At 41.8% G+C, this 16,791-nt stretch overlaps 1 protein-coding gene and 1 pseudogene across 2 annotated transcripts; one reads left to right on the top strand and one right to left on the bottom strand.

Annotated features, from left to right (window-relative positions):
• Positions 1–3,763: 3,763 nt before the first annotated feature.
• Positions 3,764–11,983, top strand: LOC307181110 (tripartite motif-containing protein 43B-like; the record flags this gene model as incomplete). The annotated part of the gene is made up of 6 exons (XM_079946596.1): positions 3,764–4,174; positions 6,490–6,654; positions 7,374–7,396; positions 7,924–8,021; positions 9,127–9,586; positions 11,767–11,983. The coding sequence occupies 6 exons, from the start codon at positions 3,764–3,766 to the stop codon at positions 11,981–11,983; spliced, it is 1,374 nt and encodes a 457-aa protein (XP_079802722.1).
• A 547-nt stretch (positions 11,984–12,530) lies between these two features.
• Positions 12,531–13,423, bottom strand: LOC307181109 (MAU2 chromatid cohesion factor homolog; annotated as a pseudogene). The gene has a single exon. The product of its transcript is annotated as an MAU2 chromatid cohesion factor homolog (transcript).
• Positions 13,424–16,791: the final 3,368 nt, after the last annotated feature.

Here is a 16,791-nt window from a genome sequence, read left to right as displayed (position 1 = left end):
CATGTGGGATCTAGTTCCCTGACCAGGGATCGAACCCAGGGCCCCTGCATTGGGACCTTGGAGTCTTATCCACTGCGCCACCAGGGAAGTCCCTATGCTGCATTTTCAATAGCTAAATCAATAAATAGAAATCAATCAAAATTTCTGAAATGCTGGATATTACTGAACAAAATATACTACATATTATTAACCTGTTACGTCAGTGACAATAGCTGGTAATTACTGATTTAGTCTATGATCTCTTGTATGTTTTCAACCAATGGATTTTTATTAATATTCTAAAAGAGCTGATTCCACATGACAACAAAAAAACACTGCAAAACAATTCACAATACTGAATGATATAAAATTAAAAATAGAAATTCACTGATGTCAGTCAAGCACGCAGACAGTAAACTTAGAAGCCAAAATGTTAGTTTCTTACCTTTGCAATCAGAAATGTGTAGTAATATGATCAACTTATTGAGTTCCAGAATGTATCAATATATCTAGGGCATTCATTCTGTGGGTGGTCTTGAATAATAAACTTAAAATAGATCAAGGAGACTTATTTTTATGTTTGATAACTTTTGCAGCATATAACCTCATGATGGCTTCTTGACATGCCAACTTGGCCGGGCTAGACCACAAAGGGGGAAGTGAGGGCAGCAGCATGTTTGAGCATGCACACACCTCTGATTATTCAATCAGGCACTAAACTAATCCAAGTGATACCATGAAGCAGTTTTGCAGACGTAAGTCAAGTCTTTTATCGTGATTTTAAACTAGAGAGCTTACACTTATGTGTCTTCCTAGCTGCTGCTAGAGGGGCAGGCTCCTAATTAAACACACACTTACAGGCCCAATGTCATCCTCTCCAGGGAACTCTGGGCTAGTGCTGTCTTCAAACTCTTCCACTGAGGAGGTCCAGAGTGTCAGTGTCTCCTGAAGAGGAAACTGTACATTTGCATCTGGTGCTCTGATTTTAGTGACTGCTGCAATATGTAAAATATAGAAAAACAGAGAAATAAAATAAAATCACTTTCATGTCAGCATTCCCAAAACCACTTTATGACTAATTGGGAACACAAATTATTATTGTAGTAATTAACCTATATTGCCATACTTCACTTAGAAAAGAAGGGTGCTAGGGAAATCGGTTAAGAATTGAAAAATAATGACCTTGGGAATGCTTGTAACAATTGTGGTGCCCCATGAGAGAGAGGTTGTGCTTTTGCAGTTCAAGGTCATTTTTAAATCATGTTCATAAACATTGAGGAGCATCAACCACTGGAAACTTATATATATATATATATATATATATATATATATATATATATGGTACATGTATCTTGGAAGACTTCAAGACAGGGTCATGATTCTCCCTCCTTCCAAAAACTCTGCATTCTCAAGTTGATTATTCAGTGAGAAATATATCAGGAAAGGAAGGGAAGGGTATGTGTTATTTCTTCAAAATGTTTCTTTGTCCTAGTTTTCCCATTGTGGTTATTGTTGTTTCTGTTTTGTTCCAAAGCAAACTATAAATGACATTGTCCCAAAGGGGTCTCTGTGCTGGGGCCTTTCTCTACTCTCCCCCGAGCTGGGTTGCGGAGCACCAGGCAGAGAATCTCCTGTCCTGTTGTTGCTGGGAGACACTAGGGAGCTTGATCAGATTTCCAAGTTTTCCAAGACATTTGCTAAACTCTCTAAGTGATGAAATCATCTTTCCAACTTCTTTGGTAAGTTAAAAATAAAAATCCATGATATCTAGAAACACATATGAAGGCCCATTTGAGGGTGGCTTTGTGGTATAATCAGTGGTTCTTGGTGAGAAGATGTTTGCAGAGATGGGTTTATGAAGATTATCCAAGGTGTTAAAGCAGTCTTGTCCTAGGTTTCAGGAAATCTCATCATCCACATTAACCCTATTAGAAGACTGGTGAAATGCAATCACTTGGAAAAAGCGGATGTGGTTCGGAGCTCAATGTAAGGACACTGAAGGAGCCAAACTCATTCTTCTCCAGAACTGAGAGCCAGTGTTTGGAGCTCACCTGGCTCTGGAGACTTCTGAGAGCTACCACCACCACCCTTGGAAGCCTTGATCCCCAGCGAACATTGTCTTATTACTTCTCCAGCGAGGATTGTTTCTACAGCACTTTCAGTGAGTACACAATTCACCATAGAGCAGTTCATGGGACTCTCCTGAGGGGAAAAAAACACAATTTCCTAATGTTAACAGAAAATTGAGGCTGTTTCATTGAAATAATCTTGTGTGCCAACTTAGTGAAATGACTGCATTTCTGTATTGCCCTCTTGTCTTGGCACACATGTTGGAATTAATATGGTGATTAGTTTTAGTTATCTGATTTTGTTCATCTCTTAGTTATTCCTATGCATTACAAAGACTCAGAAAGTGGTTGTCTGATATCTTATCTGTTTGTGTTTGATGTAGAGCCTAAAAATAATTTTTAGGACTATTTGACTTCAGGTGCAGTACCTACTACAGTCTACTTTAAAAGTGGAGTGTGCCTGTATACACAGGAGACATAATATTGTACACAAGAGAACTAGGTAATGCATGCAATAATTTGGGAGAAAATATTGTTTTAAAGTGAAGTAAACTTTGTCTCTTCCTAAATGTGAGTTATTCTGACTGAAATTTTAAAGAAACTAAGAAATGATTGGGCAAGAGAAAAGTGACACTTGTGTACATAAAGAAATATAAGAAAGTTGAGGAACCTCTGTACTTAACTAGTACAGACACTAGGACCCAATTTTTTAGCAAAATCAGTTTTAAAAAGCATGATTTGTTTTTCGGCGCTGATTATTACCATTACATGCAAACTGCATCTTACCAAAAGGTGAAAGGGGTGCTTGATAACAGTTTTTTTTTTTTTTTTTTTGCGGTACGCGGGCCTCTCACTGTTGTGGCCTCTCCTGTTGCAGAGCACAGGCTCCGGACGCGCAGGCTCAGCGGCCATGGCTCACGGGCCTAGCCGCTCCGCGGCATGTGGGATCGTCCCGGACCAGGGCACGAACCCGTGTCCCCTGCATTGGCAGGCGGACTCTCAACCACTGCACCACCAGGGAAGCCCCTTGATAACAGTTTTAAAGACTGAGAAGATATAACCATTCTCTTTCATTTTTGGTTTGATTGATGAGTGTGGTACAGATAAGACAGGAAGGCAAACTCCACGGATTAGTATATCCATGTAAGTTGTTTCTGGTTAGAATAGGATCCAATCTGACAATGTTTAGGTTCCTCTTCATTATCTCTGAGTTATTCAGAAAGTGTTTTGCAAAGAAAAAAACTGTTTGTGGATCTAGATTCAGAATGAGATAAAAAAGGACATGCAAAGAAAAATGCCTGACAATTATACGAAATAATAAAAATACAAGCTTAGTCAAGTATGCGGCGCTAAATCAATGACTGGCATTGAGCATCACGATTGATTGTTTAGGGCAATCAGGACCCACCACACAGAGCTATAAATTAGATCAAACTCCTGAGGCTCATGTTGTCTAGAGGAAAATAAGATCTCAACAAACCTGAGGTTCTCCTTTAGGTAGGGAAAGAGGGCAAGAAGTTGTGTTGGGTGGCAGCTGAGAAAATTTTCTGCAGCTCTTGAGAGTTCTCTTTGTGTCTCACTTTTCCATTTCTGTCAAATGAAAAATCCTTCGTAAAGCAGTGTATTATTCAGTGACAATCTGTGTCTGATATTCCTTGGGCCTTTTTTGTCTTTGGGGAAGAGGAATAAACTCCTGATTTCCTTCCCTCAGAAAAATGGACTCAGACATCCCAGAAGCCTTCCAGAAAGAGCTCACCTGTCTCGTGTGCCTGAATTACCTTCTAGACCCACTCACCATAGGCTGTGGACACAGCTTCTGTAGGTCCTGTCTCTGTCTTCTCTGGGAGCAAGCTGAAGACCCTGCCAGTTGCCCAGTGTGCAGACAACGATCAGAGCAGACAAACCTCAAAACCAATTTTCTTCTGAAGAATCTGGTGTCCATTGCCAGAAAAGCAAATCTTGGGCAATTCCTGAACTCTGAGGAACATATGTGTGGGACCCATAAGGAGACAAAGAAGATCTTCTGTGAAGCCAACAAGAGCTTGCTCTGTTTGGTCTGCTCTCAAAGTCAGGAGCACAGGGCTCACAGGCACTGTTCCACTGAAGAGGCTGCTGAGGAATGCTGGGTGAGTGATGTCTGTGTGAGCACTTAGAGAGCTGGAGGATGGTACAGCCAAGAGATTGAAAGGATATTACAATCAGGACTTCCCTGGTGGCACAGTGGTTAAGACTCCATGCTCCCAATGAAGGGGACCCAGGTTCAATCCCTGGTCAGCGAACTAGATCCCACATGCATGCAAAGAGTGTACATGACAGAACTAAGTAGCCAGTGAGCCACAACTAAGACCTGTCACAATGAAATAAGTAAATTAAATATTTTTTAAAAAAGGATATTATGATCATAATGATGATTAAACCCTCTCTTTACTGAGTGCCAGGTACAGACTTAGGTAGCAGTGACAAAGCTATGAAGAAAATGCTGCAGCAAACCTGCCTTTATAGAACTTGTATCCAATGGCTGGGTGATAAAGTTAATTAAAATTATTTGGGTGATACATTATTATGCTCAAGGCTCTATAAAGCCTTCATTTTGAGAGAGTCTTTGGCTCTAAAATCTACAAGTGCAAAAAGTGTTTTCCATTGGATACAGATTTCCTGACTCTGGACAAAGAAGGAAGATGCAGTACATTGGAATCAGCAGGCAGCGAGCATCACTACATCCAAATTCTGATGCAAGATGCCAAACTACCTGAAAATTAGCCATGCTCAGGAAAATCCTGTTCCTTTCCCTAGATCTAAGATTCCCTGATGGTGTGTGGTTCTGTAGTGTGGAATCTTCTAAAACTGATCCATAGCGAGCAAGAATAGGGGAATGTGGTGATCTGTTCCGGTACTTCCAGTCTTCCTCTAGGTCCTGTACCTGACATCCCTGGGTACACTCCATCGTCTGGGGTCTGAAACCTCAATCTATTTGCTTTTCTGGTGTTAAAATTCAATTATTTTACAGGAGTAGCTGGCAAATGAAATGAGATCTTTATGGGAAAAGATCCAATAAATTGAAAAAAGTTTCAAGAAAAATGGCAGAGGAACTGACCCTTGGATGGTAAGTTGGGAATGTATTTCTCTTTGAAACAAGTTGAGGCAGACATGCTAGAAAGTTATCCCTGAATAATTTGAGGTGAAATCATCATGTGCCATGAAATTCTGAGAATGGGTTGAACACCATTTAAAAACATTGTCTATGTACCATTTGAACCCACAAAACCCGCCTCTTGGGTTTTTTAGAATCTAATGGATCAGTAACCACAACAAAAATCCACTAGAAGAATGTGCCACAAGTGCTAAGGTGGAGGCACATGGAGTGATGTGGACGATTCCACGCCCATGATTCGGGATCCCAGGGAAAATTTCTCATGTTTAAGATCAATCCCACGTCTGAAGATCAAGTGGGTGTTTAAAAATCTGTGGGTTATTTCAGGCACAGATTTCTGTAAGTCATACATTCCAGAACGTAAAGGGCATATCATTGGGAACCACAAGTACTTCAGTCTGATTAGTACATGAGCCCAGGTGATACAAAGGAGACATGAACAGGAATTTAAGGGGTGTGCCTGTCATCGTGAGAAGCGACAGCTCACTAGCTAGAGAGTGATATTAGTTCAAGTAGGAGAAAATGTGACATGTTAAAGAAAGACCTCAGGGAGAAAAGGAACAAGGAGAAAGACAGAGATGGAGAGTGAGAGAGTGAATCCATCAATACTGAGAGGGAATATGCAATGGAATGAGGATGAATGACCTTCCAAACAATATGGGAAGGAGGCTGTGGCCTTAGAGGGAGGACAGAACCTGTTTATAGAAAAAAGGAGGGCAGAAAGAAAGGGCTATGGGCATTGGCACCTGTTTGAGGACAGTAGGTGAGATTCTTAGGAAGATCTTTCCTGAGGATACTAACCCTGAGAGTAAAATGGAACATGGCTGCTCAGAGAGAAACTCAGGCTGTGGAGTTGGGGAGGATTGAGATGAGAAACGAATTTACTTATTAACATTGAGATGAGGATATTGCATATGATGTATGAATCACCCATACATTTCAATTGCTTGCATGGGGTCTTTCAGATTTGAAAGCAGGCATATGAAAGAAATGATCCATGAAAAGATTTTCTCCAGATGTTTCAGGAACTCATGAATTTGATGAAAGTAGTTTGAGGAAAGGGTGGCTTTGGCTCTTGATGCAGTTAAAAACAATGAAAAATAAGTGAAGGAAAGAGGAATAAATTGATTTCTTAGAAGATACGAATTTGGGATGGATGTAGCTTCTTGGGAGAGAACATGAATCAGAGCAATCTAAATGCGGTTGAAATCCATCTCACAAGAGTTCTACATGTATCGATATGGAGACATGATTAGGAAAACTTATCAGATGGTAACTCCATTTCTTCAGGAGGAAGAAAATTACTACTTAGGGAGTATTATAAAAGAAAGCCAAAAGATTTGTAAGCAAATCAGAAAAAGACAAGAGGAAATGAGTGGAAAGAAGACAGACCTCAAAGTAATATACAAAGAGCTCATGAAAATGTCCTATAAACCAGATGTGGAGCTGCTCCAGGTAAGAACTGAGGACTGAAAATATTTTATCTGCAGCTCACACCTTCAATGACCATTAAATGGTACCAGGGGGATATTTATTCATCTCTTGCATCCTAAGGTGGGAGTCTCTCCTAGTTGGAAATATTATAGATGAAATGCAACTCATCCAAACCATGATTGAGCAAGCTTTACAGAATTGTTATTGTGGAGACTCCCCAGGAATATTCCCTTCTCAAATCTCCTTTTGTAGCTTGCTTCTGTCAAAACCAGAAAGGAACAACTTATGTATTGTCATTCAGTTTTTTGATCTCCAGCTGGGCAATGGGAGAAACTTGTCAAAAGCTCATGCGTTTCCACCTCCTGTTGGGATATCCTAGGTTTGAGTTGCCTTTTTGGAGGGGCATATTACCCTTTTGGACAAGCCCTAGGAAAGACGAATTTACAGAGAGCTGAGGGTTGCAGCAATGCACCATCACTACCTTTGTCCTTTCTCTCTCTCTCTCTCTCTCTCTCTTGCTCTTTCTCTTTCACCCTCAGGTTTGTTAATTTATGAAGAATTTAGATTCTTTCAACACATCGTGCCAGTATTTTCTTTAGGGAGAAAAAGGAAAACGGATTTTCCAGACTGTTTTCTTGTGGTGGTGATTAGATCTCTTCTGAAGTTTTCCCCAAACCAAATCCTGGTTGGCTATTTATGAAAAAGTCTAATCTTATACTTTTTAATTTTATTTTTGACAGGAATTGGGAGACAAACTGAAATGGTAAGTCTAATCTTGTGATGCTGACCAGGGCTCTGTGAAAGAGATCAAGCTGCATTTAACAAAGGGAACACATAACTTACTAGATAATACTACATCGCTTGTGTGTGCATGTGTGGTGCCTGTTTTGCTGAGTATGATTTCCTGTTCCGTTTGAATCAGAACTTAGCATCAGAAGTTTGCTCCTGTGGCTTAGAGAGGTATGTGCTGCAGAGCTCAATGCAGAAGTTTCTAAAAGGCCAGTTTTTTTCTGATTTAAATTTCAAAATCATAAACACACTGAAGTGCAAGAACTAGTACTTCCCAGGCATTAGGTGAGAGTGGCAAGTATCTCCGAGAAATGGGGGTGAAATCAGGTCGTGAATTAAAGTGAGAAAAAATTTCCTAAGAACGGCATGATCCCATCCCATGATTGTGGAGAGAAGGATTTTGATAAGAGAGTTGAGCTGAAGGATGCTGACTTTTTCTTAAAGGCTGTGGTTAAGAAATCCTGGCCAGCAGAAAGTTTAACCACATCTTCCTCCTTACAGGAGCGAGTCAGCACAGCTGCACATGCCTCAGCCTCTGCTGCCAGAACTCCGTGCACGACCCATCACTGGGCTGATGGACTGGCTCAACCGCTTCCGAGGTGAGTGTCACCCCATCGGTGTGTTCACCCTGCAAGGTCCTTCAATAATGTTTCCACAGACAATCTTTCCCTCTTCATCTCTCACCTTGTATAGAACAGCCTGCAAATAGGCATGTATAGACATGTGCAGTCACAGGGTCATTAAAATCCTTACAAAATACATGCAGGCTGGTGCAGGGATAGATGTGATTCAGGCCTTATAAATTACTTATAAATCTGATAAATAATTTTTATAATGAAAAAAAGGACATGATCCAAAAATGGCTCCTTGAGCCCTAGAAATAACATCACATACAATGTCAGTTGTTCACTGAATTCTAGAAAACGGGTTATTAATCCAGGACATTCCAATTTCAGGGTCTAAGTGCAGTTACTTAGAGGTCAAAAACATTTTTGCTTGAAAGTTTCTTGGCAATTGAATGTATGATGTGTTTTTTTCCATTGATATAATCAGAAAAAAATATATAAGCCACAAAAATTAGATGCAGAGACCAGGATTTGTGAACAACAACAAGGAAGCAAATCGGTGGTTGATGAGCCACATAGAGCTTCATGATCAACCTAACTCTGGAGGGTAACGTAGCAGGAAGTGGAAGACTAGGCCTCACGTTGGAACCACATATCAAAGGCGGAAATTCCTACAAGGAAACCACTTTTAAGAAGCCATCCTTAGGCTTTGTTTCTGCAGTGTCCATTTGCTAACTTAACTGAGATGCTAGAATGATCACCAGTTCTCTACTCTACAATGTATTTTTTTACCTGAGCAGTGGTAGTGGAAGTGGAGGTGAGTTATATTGTCATGGTCTCGGAGGTGATCAGTGCCTGGTGTCCAGTCTTTTAGATGTCAGGAAAAGTACCCAGCCAGAAGTAGCCATGACCTCCCTATCCTGTATAATCTCTGAATTTTTAGAAAGTGTTTTCCATGCTAACTAGTTATCTGTTTCCTCAGCAGATATCCTGGAAACATTTGAATCCAATGTTTCCAGTTAGAACTGCACTTCTAATAACCTTAAGGTTTTTTTTTTTTTTTCTCCCAGTGAGACCCTAAGTGGACCCTCTTCTCTCATAGACATAATTTTATTTTTAACATTGATTTTGACTGCAGTATTCTCTCATCTCTCCACAGTAACAATTTCATTCCATAATGAAGTAAGCAGACAGCACATCAGGCTGTTTGATGATGCAAGAAGTCTGAAGTATGAGCGTGACAGCCTCTATGTGTCTTTGGATGGCAGAACATCGCAGTATTTTGCTGCATGGGGATCCCGGGGCTTCACCTCTGACAAACAGTACTGGCAGGTGGATGTGGACGGCTCTTGGGACTGGGCTGTAGGCATCTGTAAGGATCCCTGGACAAGGAAGGATGACGGCATACTGAAGGAATCCAACAGGGACAACTTTCTCCTTGTGTGTGTGAAGGAGGGTCATCATTACCGTCTCTGGACCACCATCCCGAACACTCCTCTGTACACAGAGAAACCTCAGGGCAGGGTTGGCGTGTTCCTTGATTTTGACAGTGGGAGTATGGGTTTTGTGGACGTTGCCAGGCGCTCCCTCCTTTGGAGGTACGAGGATGGCCTGTTCACTTTCCCTGTCAGACCTTTCATTTGCAATGGCCACACGTGAGGAGGGCTAAGTCAGGACCCGGACCGGATGCTCAGGACTCCTTCTCTGAGGGAACCCTTCTCAGCTGCAGCAAATCAAGGTTACTTCATTGTCTTTAGGCTCTTTCTACTGTAATGGAACCTCCTTTTACTGCTATTTGTTATAAAGATAGTGTCAAATGCAAACTTTTGTTGGTGTCTTCCATCTTCCTGACAATAAAACCTTGCCTTATAGACGTTTGTCTGGAATATGTGACATGGCTGTTCACCTGTGTTGTGAGCTTGCTCAACTCACCAAAGTTTGGGCGTGTGCTTCCCACTTCCTGATACCAGTACAGGAACCCAGGGCTTACACAGCATGGACAGACCTGGTCACCAACCAGACCCACGTCAGCCCCCAACTTTCTCCTCCTTCCTCATGATCTACTCTGTCCTACACATCAATTCACCCTCAGGGTGAAAACCGATTTGACAGAGAAATCTCCACTGGCCCTGGAGACAGGGATAAGTCTTCCTTTCTTAGAGAACCCAGAATTTGCAGGTCCCTTACTTTTACAATAATATAAGAGAAAAGACCTAAAGAAAGGAAGTGCCTCATGAGGGGCACTGAACAAATCTTTGCCTGAATAAATTAATAGACAAAACAATTAGCTTATTGGAAAGGAGCTTTGCAATAAACGTTAGGGACTAGAATCTAAAAGTTTAAAGTTTCAGGATTTGAAGGTGGATGTCAAAAACTGATTAGATTACACACATTGAGCTTGAGCCCAATTGATTTTTAATTATCTTGGAAAAGTGCATCTGTGTATTGGAGGCTCTGTTAGTGTAGATACTAGAAGTGTGAGGGTGATTGTGTGTATTGCAATCAAGGTGGTTTACATTATTGTTTTATATTATTTTAATTTAACTTAGGATCGTCACCTAGGCCACGAAGGATGAGATGGTAGGACAGGGAACATTGTCTGCTCCCATTTTACCATCATACAATAGAGCATTGGTTTTTGATTTAAATGTTGCTGTCCCACACTGAATTGTATATTCACCATTGTAATTCCACCACTAAATATACTTTCTGAATATATTATGATAAGTTTTTCAATACTGGTTAATTAAATTTACTATCTAGCTTACGTTATAAACCTTACTAGAGCCTATGGCTTCCCTGGTGGCGCAGTGGTTGAGAGTCCACCTGCTGATAAAGGGGACACGGGTTCGTGCCCTGGTCCGGGAAGATCCCACATGCCGTGGAGCGGCTGGGCCCATCAGCCATGGCCGCTGAGCCTGCGTGTCCGGAGCCTGTGCTTGGCAATGGGAAAGGCTACAACAGTGAGAGGCCCGCGTACTGCAGAAAAAGAAAAAAACAAAAAAACAACAACTTACTGCATCCTAGTAGCAAGAGCTTCCTGTATCATCTGACATTTGAAATAAAAACAATCATGTCTTTGGCACTAATTTTACAGATTTCATGTTGAGCAAGGAAGCAAATTGTATAATTTGCAACACGGTTTTCCAAACACGTTCAACATTTCAGCCAAGGATCAAACCTGCATCCCCTGAGTTGGAAGAAGGATTCTTAACCACTGGACCACCAGGGAGGTCCCTATTTTATTTTTTGATGGTTCCCGAAAGTTATTTTACTTTGAATATACAGGAAAAGAGATCCACAAACGAGAAGCTATGTTCTATGGCTATGTCTTTTAAACAATGTTTTGCATTTACAAAAATTTTTTTCTCTTGATTAAAAGCACCAGCTGAAGATACAGGCTGCTAAAAATATAAGACAGTGGGCTTCCCTGGTGGCGCAATATTTGAGAGTCCGCCTGCCGATGCAGGGGACTCGGGTTCGTGCCCCGGTCCGGGAAGATCCCACATGCTGTGGAGCGGCTGGGCCTGTGAGCCATGGCCGCTGAGCCTGCGTGTCTGGAGCCTGTGCTCCACAACGGGAATGGCCACAACAGTGAGAGGCCCGGGTACCACACACACACACACACAAAATATATATATATATATATATATATATACATATATATATATATATATATACATATATATATGTGTATATATATATATATATATATATAAATAAAACGTTACAAACCCATTAAAAGTATGCCAAACATGCTTATTAAAAACCCTTTAAGGAAACAAAGACAATACAACCAACAAATTTACCCACTGCGCCCAGTGGCCCTTTCCGATTTCCCTGCCTGCATTCCCAATAACTGGAACTGGGAGTGCTTACCCCAGTGGGAGGACCCTGGCCTCACCGACGGGCACTGTGAGGACCCAACAGGGGAAGGCTGCTATGCGTCTGTGAGGGAACCTGGCACCCCTGGACCAGTGCCTCCAGAACCTTAGACCCTGAGGGCCCCACTGCCGATAGGACGAAGTGGGAGGTGCACACGAGGGGTCTGACCAGCTTTCAATAATTTACCTGCCAACAGGAATCTTTCTGCTACCCCCTCACACCCCTTTGTGCTTAAAGTTTGGACCTTTACTTATCTGTTTTTTGTAAACACTTAGCTGTATGACACTAGCTGTAATGTCTCCCTGGGGCCTCCCTTGCTGGCTGTCTTAAGTTCTTATGATTGAGAAACTGTGAGGCTCTGAATTTGGACTCACAGGAAGGTATTTACAACAGCTTTATGTAATCGAAAGATGCTGCAGTGAAGGGGAGGGTCAAAGCCCGCACGCACACATGCATGCACGTACACACGGGTTGGCTTCCATAAAGCTAGAGTGGAATATTAAATATCAAGTACTGAATTTTTAACTGTACACTTAAGAACTTATCCTTAACTTTACATATACATAGATAACAGAGTGGTCACTAAACGCACCTTAACATCAGGACAGACGGTAAGTTTTGAGGTTCTTATTTCAACTGTTCTATGTACAAAATGCCCTAGAAGCAAAGAAAGGCTTCAAGAAATACGCAGAGACAAACATGATGTAAAGTGCGACTGGCCTCCTCATAGCGTCCCTGGAAGACGAAGAGCCTAAGCACTTGGAAAGCTGCCGTTAGCAGGCAGTGCGAGCTGACAGGGAAGCTGTGGTCTGCACTGATCCTCTCCGACAAACTGAATAGTACCTCTTGGTGTCTACGTCCTTCCCTTATATACACACTCACCAGGTTGGTCACCATGAAGGCCCACAGCTCCTGGTGACTGGTGAGCCACAAAGCTGTGGGGAACTGGGCTTTAGCATTGTCCATGCAGTTGACACAGACACAATACAAGCCCGGCAGTGTATGCTGAGTGGTTGGAGCAGAGCCAGGGGGGTTGCTGGCACAGCTGACACACCTGGGACACCTCCTGCATGCAGTGGCCTTATGTCCTGTCACGAGCCTGCACGTGATGATGTGCTCAAGCAGGATTACTTGGAAGGAGGACAGGATGGGGCTGCAGTAGAGCACCTTGTGCTTCTCCAGCTACATGAGGACCTTGTCTGTGGACTTCTGCACTTTCTCTAAGTAGCCGGCTTGCATGGAGTGCATCACAGTCACCAGGTAGAGAAGCAAGCTCATGTGTCCCTTGGGCAGCCAGTGGAAGAGGTTGGCGTGGTTGCTGGGCACTATCTTCTCATGTGCAGTATGGAGATGGTGTGGAGGCACTGCTGCAGCTGCTTCAGGCACAGCTTCACGGTCTTTACCTGCCCGGTACTCAGATAGTGGGTAACCTGGAGCACCAAGAAGAAGACACACAGAGACTCTTTCTGGATGGGGTTCCCATGCCAGTTCTCAACTATCTGTCCACAGAGAGTCAGCAATGGGTGGACTTCCTGCAACTTACACTCCATCAGCTGCAGCATCCCTTTGCTGAGCAGGACCAGTGGCCGTGTGTACTCAGATCCCACCACCCGGAGGGTTCTCAGCCTCCACACCCAGGAGGTCGCAGGCTGACACCAAGTCCTCTTGGTCCTTGGGCCTCTTTTGTGTTGGGGGAAGAGGAATAAACTCCTGATTTCCTTCCCTCAGAAAAATGGACTCAGACATCCCAGAAGCCTTCCAGAAAGAGCTCACCTCCCTCGTGTGCCTGAATTACCTTCTAGACCCAGTCATCATAGGCTGTGGACACAGCTTCTGTAGGTCCTGTCTCTGTCTTCTCTGGGAGCAAGCTGAAGACCCTGCCAGTTGCCCACTGTGCAGACAACGATCAGAGCAGACAAACCTCAAAACCAATTTTCTTCTGAAGAATCTGGTGTCCATTGCCAGAAAAGCAAATCTCGGGCAATTCCTGAACTCTAAGAAACATGTGTGTGGGACCCATAAGGAGACAAAGAAGATCTTCTGTGAAGCCAACAAGAGCTTGCTCTGTTTGGTCTGCTCTCAAAGTCAGGAGCACAGGGCTCACAGGCACCGTTCCACTGAAGAGGCTGCTGAGGAATGCTGGGTGAGTGATGTCTGTGTGAGCACTTAGAGAGCTGGAGGATGGTACAGCCAAGAGATTAAAAGGATATTACAATCAGGACTTCCCTGGTGGCACAGTGGTTAAGATTCCATGCTCCCAATGAAGGGGGCCCAGGTTCGATCCCTGGTCAGGGAACTAGGTCCCACATGCATGCCCCAAATAAGAGTGGGCATGCCACAACTAAGGACCCAGCGAGCCACAACTAAGAACTGTCACAACGAAATAAGTAAATTAACTATTTTTTAAAAAAGGATATTATGATCATAATGATGATTAACCCTGTCTTTACTGAGTGTCAGGTACAGACCTAGGTAGCAATGACAAAGCTATGAAGAAAATCCTGCAGCATACCTCCCTTTATGGAACTTGTATCCAATGGTTGGGTGATAAAGTTAATTGAAATTCTTTGGGTGATACATTATTATGCTCAAGGCTCTATGAAGCCTTCATTTTGAGAAAGAGTCTTTGTCTCTAAAATCTATAAGTGCAAAAAGTGTTTTCCATTGGATACAGGTTTCCTGACTCTGGACAAAGAAGGAAGATGCAGTACATTGGAATCAGCAGGCAGCGAACATCACTACACCCAAATTCTGATGCAAGATGCCAAACTACCTGAAAATTAGCCATGCTCAAGAAAATCCTGTTCCTTTCCCGAGATCTAAGATTCCCTGATGGTGTGTGGTTCTGTAGTGTGGAATCTTCTAAAAGTGATCTATAGTGAGGCAGAATAGGGAAATGTGGTGATCTGTTCCCGTCCTTCTAGTCTTCCTCTAGGTCCTGTACCTGACCTGGTTCCCACCTCAGGATCTCCACCTACCCCACCCTATTTACCCTTCAAGTCTGTCTTCAAATCCCACTCCCTTACACTAGCCTAAGTTTATACTTCATCTTATCTTCCTTTAATATACTCCCTTTTTTCCCCTTTCATTCACTGACCCAAATTTTAACTACAATTCCTGGAGCATTTATTCAGTTCCTTGCTCCCTGACTATAGCCTTCATAAGAGTAGGCATGATGTCTGTCTTGTTCATGGCTACTCCTCAGTACCTAAAACAAGTGTTAATAAATAAGCAACAAAATAATCAAGGAATGTATTCAGATGTATTATTCACAGTATTGAAAATATGTTTACAGATTGAAAGGCAGAAAGTCTCAAATCACAGTGACAAAATTCCAAGTCAAAATATTGTTTGCTAGTAGATATGAATTTAATCATCTAGAGTGATTGCAGGGAATCCCATATAAATCTTAGACCGACAACATTTTATTTTCATTCTTAGCTTTCCATTTATTCCTGCCTGTTCTCTCCTATTACTGGCTAATTAAAAGTCTTACTATTCACCTATATTAAAATTTTCTAGTTCAGGGCTTCTTCAATATCAGAACAATTGACAGTTGGGACTGGTTTTTTCTTTCTTGTAGGTCTGCCTTGTAGGATGTTTAGCAGAATCCTTGGTCTCTACCCATGAAATATCAATGGTAACTTCCAATTCTGATAACCAAAAATTTTTCCACATATCAACAATTGCCCTCAGAAAGAAAAAATCACCCCCATTTGAATCCACTGCACTGGTTGATGGAAAACCGTAGATGAGACATTGATAATGATGAAATAATATTTGTATTTTTAGGTATGACAAGAAAATTTAAACATAAAATTCTCTTCCTGTGTTTGTTTGGGCCTCCTCTCTCCCTCCCTCATGTGCAGTGTGCATCTGCATTCCACACTAACTAGACCTCCTCAAACATGGGGGTGCCCACTCGAGCATAAAGATCCTTTGCTTCCCTTTCTTCTAATGTTGGCAATGTAACTTCTTGAAGAAGAACATTCTTTCTCAACTCTGTAAGGGATCATAACGACTTGCTGCTAACTTTGTATGAGTTACCTGGACTGTATATCTTTGGTGAACTTTATATAAAATATCAATATGTCATTTTGATGTATGATCCCTTTGTCCTGAAAAGTTATGTGACTGTTCCTTCCATTTCTAACAGGTGGAATAGTTCTCAAAGCCCCTGAGGGTCTGTCTCCTGGGTTATACTCCTCAGTTTGGCTTGAGTAAAATGCTCTTTTTTTCCCTTACCTTGACTGTTAATTGAATTTTCATTGACAATAAGATCCATAAAATAGTTTATATAGATATGCTAACTGATTCCTAAAGTTGTATACAAAATCTAGAGCATGTAAGGCAGTAACACAGAGGATAGTGGAAAACTTGCTTATAAGAATATAAACATATAAACAAATAAATAATAATATGGAAGAGAAATACAAATTTAAAATAGTTATACAGTACAGCCACACATTTCCTAAAAAAAGACATACTTTTTGATATATACAGAATTACAGATTTGCGCTCAAGGATAGGATGTTGAGGGGAATAATAGACTCTATGGTATGTTTTTACCTGGTTGATGAAGAACAATGTTACTACAGAATTGTTGAGAAATGATGTCAGATTAGTCTGAACATTTACTGAGGCAATGGTTCCTTCACTCCATATGAGAAGCTTCCCTGGACTCTAACTCTCTAGAAACTGTGCTGATCTTCCAAGCACATGGCTCTACAAATCAGACAAATTTTTCTTCATCATCCTTTTTTGATTTTTACAGCCTGCTTCCTTTCAGTAAATGTGATTTTTCTACTTAAAAGGATTATGTTAATGCAGGTTAGTTGTGGATGTTTCCCAGGTATCTTGGAAATGAACCATCGGTGAGGGGAGAAACTCACATAGGAAGAATTCCTCCTGGCTGCAG

Source organism: Stenella coeruleoalba, assembly GCF_951394435.1.
Source record: "Stenella coeruleoalba genome assembly, contig: scaffold_330, whole genome shotgun sequence".
Lineage (NCBI taxonomy): Eukaryota > Metazoa > Chordata > Mammalia > Artiodactyla > Delphinidae > Stenella > Stenella coeruleoalba.
This window is presented reverse-complemented; position numbering and strand designations above follow the sequence as displayed.